The following is a 10,691-nucleotide window of genomic DNA, read 5'->3' as shown; positions in this document are numbered from 1 at the left end:
TTAAAAAAAAAAAAAAAAAAAAAAAAAAAAAAAACAAAGGGCTTTCTATTGTGTGAATCTTTCTATTTGTGGTACATTAAAATCTAATGTGAACAAATCGATTCATGGCTGATACCAAAAAAAAAAAAGTCGATTCATGCCGTTTTTGTTTTAATGGACGAGCTTATATCCACGTGGTGTTTCCTTCACTGCGCAAAACACGTAGTTCAATCAAAAGAAGGACTACACGCTGTTCAATCATGACGTGTCCGTGATTTTAGGTTCCGTTTTAAATTTGACAGTTTTGGCGCCGTTTCTAGAAGCAACATGTGAACTACGTGTTGTCTTTTCACTTTTATCTATTTGATCTACGCCGTTTCTAGGTGTGTGTGCTGTGTGCATACATGATACTAGGGATATGAAAGGAGGAGAGTGTTGGTTATGTAAATAATTTGGTTTGGTTAAATCGGTTTAGCTATTATACTTTACTTATATATATCACATGGGTTGTACAGTTTACATATTAATTGAATGAGAAAATCTTTTCAATAAACTTTTTCGTCTTCATCCTCTCTCGTTTCCAACATGGTATCAGAGCCATCAAAGCTCAGATCTCTCTTAGTTTGTTGATCGTTTTCCTTTGTTGAGCTTATTTTTCTTCGATTTTGTGCTCTTCTCGTGTTCCAATGGTGACCGTTGCTCGAGCAAATCTAAAAATGGGTAAAACGAAGTCTCAATCAAGTTCCACTGTTCGAAGATCACAAAGATTGAACTCCGATGTTGACAATCCTACTCCGATCTCTCTCCCAGCAGCCGATTCTCAGGTTTCTGGGTTTTCGCGAGCTGTCACATCACCAATCTATACTGATCCATCCCACTCTCCGTTCTTCCTACACAGCGTAGATCATCCAGGTTTGAGCATCATTTCTTTTCATTTAGATGAAACGAACTATGATGACTGGAGTTATGCGATGCGTATCTCTCTTGATGCTAAGAACAAAATCAAGTTTATTGATGGTAGCTTGCCTAGGCCTTTAACCACAGATCCTAACTTTGATTTATGGTCAAGATGCAATAGCATGGTCAAATCGTGGTTATTGAATGTTGTCTCTCCTCATATTTATCGTAGTATCTTACGGATGAATGATGCTACTAATATATGGCGAGATCTCTATGGTCGGCTTCATCTGAATAATCTTCCTCGCATATATAATCTTCGCCAAGGTTTCATGTCTTTATCTGAGTATTATACTCGCCTTAAAACTCTTTGGGATCAGTTGGATGGTTCAGATGAACCATATGATCCTTGTGCTTGTGGAAAGGGTGCTCGTTTGCAGTTGAAGGCAGAGCGTGCCAAAACTGTGAAGTTCTTGGCATGTCTGAATGATTCCTATGCTATTATTCGTAGACAGATCATTGCTAAGAAGGCATTACCCACTTTGGTTGAGGTATACAAGATTTTGGATCAGGATGACAGTTAGAAAGGATTCTCGTCGGTTGTTCCTCCTTCGGCTTTCCAAGTTTCTCTGACTCTTGCTCAAACTTCTCCTTCTGTTTTTTCAGACTTCTCAGACTTTTGCACCAGCCTCTCCCATTGTTATGTATGTGCAGAATGGTCCAAACAAAGGTAGACCGATTTGCTCTTTCTGCAACAGGGTTGGTCATATTGCTGAGAGGTGCTACAAGAAACATGGATTTCCACCTAGTTTTACTCTGAAAGGCAAACCTGGTGAGAAAACTCAGAAACAACCTGCTATCGCAGCACAAGTTTCTTTATCTCCTACACCAGAAAAATCCTCGAAAAATATTGATGGTTTGATTGGCAAGCTCTCTCCGGATCAGTTGCAGAATCTCATAGCCCTTTTCAGCTCTCAGTTGCCATCTTCTTCATCGGTTCCAGCTCAAATCGAAGCAAGTACACCTCAGACTCCTCTTGATCTTCCAAAACACACACTATCTACTGACACATGGGTGATTGACTCTGGTGCAACTCACCATGTGTCCCATGACAGAAATAGTTTTGTTTCCCTTGACACTTCTGTAAATAGTTTTGTGAATTTGCCTACTGGTCCTCATGTGAAAATCAGTGGAGTGGGAATGGTTCGTTTGAACAAGGATATATTGCTCCAGAATGTTCTGTTTATACCTGAGTTCCGATTAAGCCTTATCAGTATCAGTTCTTTGACTGATGACATTGGCTCCAAAGTGACTTCGATACTTCTTATTGCGAAATACAGGATCCTATCAAGGGGGTGACGATTGGTAAAGGCAGACGGATTGGAAAGTTCTATGTGCTAGATACTTCTCCATCTATTTCAATCAATGCAGTGGTAGATGTTGGTACCTGGCACAAGAGACTTGGTTATCCATCTTACTCAAGATTGGATGTTCTTTCAGAAGTACTACGCAGCGTATATAGCAGCCTTGACAGATTTCCAGATTATATATGCATTAATGCAATGCACTCCGGACTTATCTTTGGAGGATTGCCATATCTGCTTAAGACAAAGTGTTGGTGACTATGAATCATGCTGCAATGGAAGGCAAGGTGGCATTGTGTACCGGGCCAGCTGTGTTTTTTGGTGGGAACTTTTTCCTTTCTCTGAGGCTTTTAGTCGTATTTCGTTGGCACCTCCGCCTCAATCCCCAGTGATTCGCACACCTCCGGCAGCCAATAAGACCAAGAAAGGTAAATCTTGAAATAAAATAAAGTAAACTACAAGTACCCTACTTGTCTACTCTATCTAAAGAAGGCTTGAAACAAACAGTGGATGAACTATGTACTTACACTGTTTTCATCTCGTCCTGTTTATTCGGGTTTGTGCAGTTAGCATAACAATCTCAATAGAAATCACTGGCGCAATCATAATTCCTATTGTCACTGTTATCTTCTTGGTACTGCTTGCGCTAGGATTTGTTGTTTATAGGAGGAGAAAATCATACAAAGGTGAGTTGCTTTGTGTTTTATCCATCATTCCCTTTACACTTTGAGGTGGTTTGGCAATAACGTGGAATGAACTAGATTTGTTATCTATCTAGTTCTAGCTAATGCAATGTCCTAATTTTTTTTTAAAGAAATGTTTGTACTGAAAAGAAATGTTTCTCTTTAGACACGAGTAATATACTACTGCGTAGTGCCTCTATTTCCAGCATAATTAGCTCTACACTTTTAAGTTGCAGGATCTAGTACTGATATCACCATTACACACTCACTGCAATTCGATTTCAAAGCGATTGAAGATGCAACAAATATATTCTCGGAGAGCAACATAATTGGTCGTGGTGGATTTGGAGAAGTTTTCATGGTATCATTTTATATAATTTCTCTGAGCACCTGACCTTGATTAGTTTTTGTAAGAAATTATGTTGAAGGGATCCAGATAATGGGACTGATGATGTTGTCTACACCATTGTATCCAGGGTGTCCTTAACGGGACTGAGGTTGCAATTAAGAGGTTGTCGAAAGCATCAAGACAAGGTGCGCGAGAGTTCAAGAATGAGGTTGTTGTTGTTGCAAAACTCCATCATAGGAATCTTGTTAAGCTTCTCGGGTTTTGTCTACAAGGAGAAGAGAAGATACTTGTTTACGAGTTTGTCCCCAACAAGAGCCTCGATTTCTTCCTCTTTGGTATGTGGAATTACCATATGTATATATAGATACATATGGTCATGATAATTTTGATAAGCTCAATTTAACTGAAATATAAATTAGCTAATAATTAATTTTCTATGTAAAGACCCTACAAAGAAACGACTGCTAGACTGGACAAAACGGTACAATATTATACGGCAATCACTCGAGGAATTCTATATCTTCATTAAGACTCACGGCTCATAATCATACATCGTGACCTCAAAGCAAGCAATATTCTCCTAGATGTCAATATGAACCCGAAAATTGCTGATTTTGGAATGGCGAGAATATTTGGGATTGATCAAAGTGGAGCTAATACAAAAAAGTAGCTGGGAACACAGTATATATATATATATATATATTCCCATCACCCTTCATGAATCTGTTCTTAGTCAGTAATTTCCATAATCTTCACTTTTGCTTGTGTATTTTTACTCTTGCAGCGGTTACATGCCTCCAGAATATGTGATGCAAGGCCAATTCTCAACAAAATCTGATGTTTATAGTTTTGGAGTCCTAGTCCTTGAGATTATTTGTGGTCGAAATAACAGATTCGTCCACTAGTCAGACACTTCAGTTGAGAATTTGGTGACATACGTAAGTACCAAAGAAGCCAAACTCTGTTCTTGATATTGATGATTAAATACATGATAAACAAACAATATGATAAATTTTGGCTTTAGCTATACTATATATGTCCTTGATGAATCTTGATTGATAAGTAAATTATATATGTTACAGGCTTGGAGGTTGTGGAGAAACGGTTCACCATTAGAACTCATGGATCCAACCATTTCAGAACCGAAGAAGTGACAAGATGCATTCACATTGCGTTGCTATGTGTTCAACGCAATCCCACAGATCGCCCCACCTTGTCCACAATCCACATGATGATCATTAACAATTCCCATATTTTACCTGATCCTCAACAACCTGGATTCTTCTTTCCAACTAAAGGCAACCAAGAACGAGATGGCAACGAGTCTAGCCAGTCTACGAACAAGTCCAGTTCCCAAACCATCAATGATGTAACTATTACAGATCTTAAACCTCGTTGACGTTGAGATTACATTAAGACATTAATTAGTTCCACTGAAACTGTGTTAAATAAGTCTGTTACTCAATTTCTTAGTACAATCTACGAGAGAATAATTGTCAAAGCGGTTATTGACTAATTGTGAGTCCATGAGTTCGTTATCAGTGTAACTAAATTTTAATTTCTGCATCAATAAAACATGTGAACTGAAACAAACAACAACAACAAAAAAAACACAGAAAACATTGGTCTCTTTTTGTGTAATGAAATCTCTAGAAAACAAAGGGAATGAGAGCCTTGACATGCTTAGGGAAGTCATCAAACTTGGAAAGATACCAACTTCGAGTAGCATAACTCCGACCGATGAGGTAGCACATTGTTCCCATGGCGAAAGTAAACGAATAGATGGTCTGAGAGATGAGAAAAAAGCTCCAAAACACAAGGATCTCGAACAGATAATGAGGGCATATGATTACATCAAACAAGCCTCCTTTTGGTATCTTGTACTCTTTCTTCCCATCTTCGTTCCTTAGCTTAGCTAACAAAACATGGTGGTACAGATTCCCAATAATCCCCACCACAAACATTACAACTCCAGCGAGTTTCATATCGAAACTGGGCTCTGTAAGCCCCAAGGTGAGGTTTTGACTGTATAGCATCAATGCCGTGGATGAGAAATAGCTGCTACTTATGACGATGGCTGAGTCTACAGCCATCCCTCCACTGTATTTATGTATGAACAGAACCTGTTCGATGAAATGCGTCAGAGAAAGGAAGCTACTGCTATAGCAATTACTAATAAAAGGGTACTCCTAGAAGATAATAACTAATCCAAATCACAAACCCAATTGGTTCCTCAAAGGCAAGTATGTGAGCTAAATTTTATCTACTTATATGAATGAACATAACGTGTTCGATAAAATGTGTCAGGGACCTAAAAAAGGGTTTGTTAAGTTTATACCTCGAAGACCCTCTTGAAGAAATGGAGGGCAAGAGCGGATTTGAGAAGAATAAACCTAAGATCATCAGAAGGTAAGACGAAGAAAGAAGCCGAAGCGGCTAAAAACGCAGGTGTGTATAAACAAAGCATTCCAGTTCGGCTTGAGAAGCTCCCTAATGGTTGCTTTTGTGGTTGTGGTTTCGGTGATGTTGATGTTGATGATGAGGCGAATTTGGAGTATTTGAGATGGTTTCCTGTCACTTCAGACCAACCGATCTTGGCCAGAGCAGCTAATCCAACGACGCTCATACCATTCAGCAATATCGACGGAGGTGGTGGATATACAAAACTTTTCAACATTTCCATTATTTTTTCTTTTGTTTTTCTCTCTTTGGAACAAGAAGAAGAATGCAAATTTTGGATATTGATTGTGTCTTCTCTCCAATACTCTTCTCTATTAATACCCACGAATTTAATATTAAAAAATACTTAGGGCTATAAAGGATACACCGACTCAAGATCAGATGCAGTTATTATGATTCGATTTAGATAGATATCGTTTTCTTTTTATATAAAACTGTAAATTATGGGTGTAGTTCTTGACTTTGCATCTATAAGTTAACAAAGCTTCTATATGCGAGTTTGCCAAAAAAAAAAAAAAAAAAAAGCTTNTCTATATGCGAAAATTCTGACATTTGAATCTACTGTGTGAATGTTTCTATTTGTGGGCGTAAGTCTGACTTTTGAATCTAATGTGAACAAATCGATTCATGCCGTTTTTGTTTTAATGGACGGGCTTATATCCATCCACGTGGTGTTTCCTTCACTGCGCAAAACACGTCGTTTCTCTGACCAAAAGAAGGACTACACGCTGTTCAATTATGACGTGTCACTGATTTTAGGTTCCGTTTTAGTCTTGACAGCCTTGCCGCCGTTTCTAGAATCAACATGTGAACTACGTGTTGTCTTTTTACTTTATCTTTTTGATCTTTTCCTTCACTAGGGGTGTGTTGTGCATATATGATGATACTAGGGACATGAAAGGAGGAGCATGCATCGGAAACTTGAGAGAAGCATCCAGCTAGTAAAAATATAAGTTGCATTCCCAAAACATGAAATCCAAAAAACCTACACTATAGAGCCTCTACATACTTAATTTTTTTGTTTATATAAAAACACTAGTAATTAATAAACCCTAAGTACAGTAAATAGCTTCTTACACAACAAGCCTATACAGTTACAGTGACATAACATTCCCCCCAAACAAAACCTTCTCTATTATACAACAAACATGAATCCCTACAGATTCAAGAAACAAAAAAAAGCATCTTCTTCAGACTCATGTTTAGATTTCATCTAGGACCAGAGAGCTCCATTGCTTGCACGAGTAAAGTGGAGTCATCCGTAAGATCAGAGTATCTGTCTGAGGATGACATCAGTTCATTAATCCTGTTGCTGCATTTTGAAGTACTAGTGTCTGATCTTTGAGAAGCTTCCCATCTCTCTGCAAGCCCATCTCCTTCCAGCATTCGAACTACTTCAGACATTTTTGGTCTATGTCCTGGCAGATACTGTGTGCACAACAAAGCTACTCTTACCATTTCGTCTAACTCAATCTCATCATAGCTCTTCTTCTTCAACAGCTCTTTATCCACAAGCAGCTCAAGTTTCTTCTCTTGATGAATCTTTTTAACCCAATCAAGCATCACTCCTTTCTGGTTAGCCGCTTTACCAAACTCGAAAGCTCTTTGTCCAGTTACAAGCTCAAGAAGAAGAATCCCAAACCCAAAGACATCGGTTTTCTCAGACGATTGACCAGTTGAGAGATACTCTGGAGCAATGTGACCCACCGTGCCTCTAACCGCGGTTGTGACATGTGTATCTTGATGATCCAAGAGTTTAGCTAAACCAAAATCACCAACCACAGCTTCACAGTAGTCATCAAGAAGTATATTAGCTGCTTTCACATCGCGGTGTATAATCTTCGGATCACATTGCTCATGGAGATACACAAGCCCTCTTGCAGCTCCTATCGCTATCCTCTTCCTTATGCTCCAATCAAGAACAGGTTTCGCTTTCATCCGAGATGCAACGCTTCCGTTAGACATGTAAGGATAAACCAAAAGCTTCTCAGCTTGCGTGATGCAGAAACCGTACAGTCTTAAGAGGTTTCGATGAACAGCTAAACTGATCATTTCGACTTCTGTCTGAAACTGTATCTCTCCTCCTAATGCTCCTCCATCTTTAAGTCTTTTCACTGCAACCACTGTACTGTCTCCAAGTATTCCTTTGTATACATTTCCATATCCACCTTTCCCCAATAAGTTCTTACTGCTGAAGTTATTAGTCGCTATCTGAAGCTCCCTGAAATTGAATCTCCTCAGGTTTCCTAGTGAGACTTCCTCATGATGATTCCCATCTGGTGAAAACATGAATAAAGATTTAATGAATCTTTAAAGAATCTTCTATATATGCAAGAAAAGAACTGAAAAGGATCAAAACCTTTAACATCAAAGAATGTGTTTTGGTTATGTCTTTGTCTCCACCAGAGAAACAACCCAACAGCAATGAAGATCAATGATACAGTTCCAACGCTGGATCCAACAGCGATCGCCATTTTGTGATTCCTCGATCTACCAATGTATAAAGGAGCTTTTAAAAAAAAAAAAAAAACAGTTGTTAGACTTAGGTAATAATGTCATAATACCAATATTGAAGTTTATACCAACTAGTTAGTTAGTAAGTTACCTCCAGTTGCATTCAAATTCATAGACATTGGTATCAATGTAGTTCCATTGCAGTCTGGTTCAGCACCTGTAGGACAGATCAGCGGGTTTCCAACGATGCTGTGATCAGAAGAGAAAAGAATGTAAGGTTTATTATCATAGAGATAAAGTGAGAGTGGAAGTGTGAGGACATTGAGAGTGAATCAATCACCTAAACGTCTTTGCAGCAAATCTTGGAACAGGACCACTGAGATTGTTGTATGATAAATCACTGGGAAAAAAATAACAGATCAAGTAAGTCTAAACATCACAGTTTCTAGCAAAAGATTTACTGGTGAACGTAAACTAAAAGATTAATTAGCTTACAGAAAGGCAAGTTGAGTCATATTGGATAGTGACAGAGGAAACACTCCAGAGAGAGAGTTGTTGTTAAGCCTCCTGATCGATGATACACAAAAATATGACATATCAAGATCACAAAACACATAGAAACTAAGAGATCCATAACAAAAATGTTACTAATCTTACAGATATTGCAGGCTTCGTAAATAGCCGACTGAAAATGGAATTTCACCGCGGAAGAAGTTATCAGAGAGATCAAGAGTCTCAAGCCTCGTTAGCCGACCAATCTCAGCAGGAATTTTTCCTGTTATGTTGTTGTTCTGCAACAGCCTGTAAGAGAACACAAAAAAAAAATCAAGAACATAAACAAAAACACATAGTGTAATTAAACTTCATAACAGTAAGTACTAAGTAGTACTTAGTTACTTACACAATCCGAAGATTTGTTAAGTTGGTAATGCTTGGAGATAATGTACCAGATAGATTCTGACTAGGTGTGCCCCTGTTATATAAAATTTAAACATGGCTTTTTTTAGTAATCTTCAGATGAACATGGTTGCTCATCAATATAAATGTAAGAATGTAATAATGTGAATTTTTTTTTTTTGTTTTTTTTTTTGGATCAAATGTAATAATGTGAATGTGTGAAATTACTTACAAGCCAATGACAAAGTTTTCGGGAGAACAAGTAACCATAGTCCAACTACAAGGATCAACAGCATCTCTATCCCAGTTATCAAGAACACCATGAGGATCATGTAATGAAGCTTTTATGTCCATCAAAGCTTGCACTATAAGCAATTTAAACAAAATAAAATTCCAACATTAGCTAATTAGATCAAGAAACAACAAAACACACACATATCACTGAAAAGATTGAAACTTTAAAAAGTAGTATTATTACCTTCAAAGTTAACTCCTTTAGGAGAAAGCAATCCGTTTACAGAGCTGAGAAGGCATAGCAATCCCAAGAAGCAAGATACAGATCTTGTCATCATCATCGTCATCATAACAATAATAGTACTCTCCATTGTTAAAACAGAGAGAATAGAATGAGCAGAAAACAAGATGTACTCTCAGCTTCCAGATAATTTGGTATTTGATGGAGAGAGAGAGAGAGAGAGAGAGAGAAAGATTGAAAGAATCAAATCTTTATCCTTTTTTTCTTTCTTTCTTTTAAAAATTTTAAGTACTATAAACGTTTCAACATCAAGAAAAAAAATTGCTTTCCATGGCAGAAGAAACCCACTTCTCACCAAAAGCCATAATCTTTTGTTTTTATAAAAAAGAAAAACTAAAGTATTTTTTCTGTATGTCAGAAACAATATATAAATATTTTACCAGATTCATTGGTAGTCTAAAGTGAAATTCATATAGCATGCTTTGTCGATAAAGCTTTGTGTGTGGGGAGACCGTTAAAAAAAAAGTAACACAAAACAAATGTAAAAATAAATATTAATATATGCCCATATATTATTGTAATCGACAAAGAATAGTCAGTAGTAAAGCAAATCTAATATGTATTTCAAAAAATTTAAAAGGGTAAAACAGGGAACTTAAAATACTGTTCTTTTGCTAGCTGCCACCCTGTCCTGTTTTTTTGTCTATGGTTTTCAAAAAATATAGATATATACAGTATTTGTTACATTTTCCTTTCTTAATTTTAATATTTCACATACATTAACAATATCTTGATTTTATAGTAGTGTAGAAGTCTGATTGCAGATTGCAATTCGAATAGTAGAGGAAAAAAAAAGTAGTGTAGAAGTCTGATGAAATTCGAATATTCTTATGTTTTCAATTAACAAAAACACACCGATGACTGATTGCTTGGTCGAAACGGAATCGAACATTGAACATTCCATGGCACACCACATAAGCTAGACCTAAACTTTATTGATTCCTCAGTATATGCATTTCCTTTACATGTAATCTAATCAAAATCTGGGGTTGCGTTTTGAGAATGTTAGAACTTCGATGAGAATATCATATAGAAAAAGAAAAAAAGAAAAAAAGCAAGGCTCAAGATATTTT

At 37.2% G+C, this 10,691-nt stretch overlaps 3 protein-coding genes and 1 pseudogene across 3 annotated transcripts; 2 read left to right on the top strand and 2 right to left on the bottom strand.

The window, feature by feature from the left end:
* LOC104772275 lies at window positions 696–2,235 on the top strand. The gene is made up of 2 exons (XM_010496908.1): window positions 696–1,427; window positions 1,543–2,235. The coding sequence occupies exons 1-2, from the start codon at window positions 696–698 to the stop codon at window positions 2,233–2,235; spliced, it is 1,425 nt and encodes a 474-aa protein (XP_010495210.1).
* LOC104769854 lies at window positions 2,267–4,693 on the top strand (annotated as a pseudogene).
* Window positions 4,808–6,136, bottom strand: LOC104769855 (very-long-chain enoyl-CoA reductase-like). Its single transcript, XM_010494170.2, has 2 exons — window positions 5,611–6,136; window positions 4,808–5,395 (listed from the first exon to the last, which is right to left on the bottom strand). The coding sequence occupies exons 1-2, from the start codon at window positions 5,953–5,955 to the stop codon at window positions 4,922–4,924; spliced, it is 819 nt and encodes a 272-aa protein (XP_010492472.1). The 5' UTR covers window positions 5,956–6,136; the 3' UTR covers window positions 4,808–4,921.
* LOC104769848 (protein NSP-INTERACTING KINASE 1) lies at window positions 6,739–9,932 on the bottom strand. The gene is made up of 9 exons (XM_010494157.2): window positions 9,562–9,932; window positions 9,316–9,448; window positions 9,088–9,159; window positions 8,844–8,987; window positions 8,682–8,753; window positions 8,527–8,586; window positions 8,338–8,435; window positions 8,092–8,241; window positions 6,739–8,008 (listed from the first exon to the last, which is right to left on the bottom strand). Exons 1-9 carry the CDS (start codon window positions 9,686–9,688, stop codon window positions 6,942–6,944), a joined length of 1,923 nt encoding a protein of 640 aa, XP_010492459.1. The 5' UTR covers window positions 9,689–9,932; the 3' UTR covers window positions 6,739–6,941.

Source organism: Camelina sativa, chromosome 20 (assembly GCF_000633955.1).
Source record: "Camelina sativa cultivar DH55 chromosome 20, Cs, whole genome shotgun sequence".
Classification (NCBI taxonomy): Eukaryota; Viridiplantae; Streptophyta; class Magnoliopsida; order Brassicales; family Brassicaceae; genus Camelina; species Camelina sativa.
This window is presented reverse-complemented; position numbering and strand designations above follow the sequence as displayed.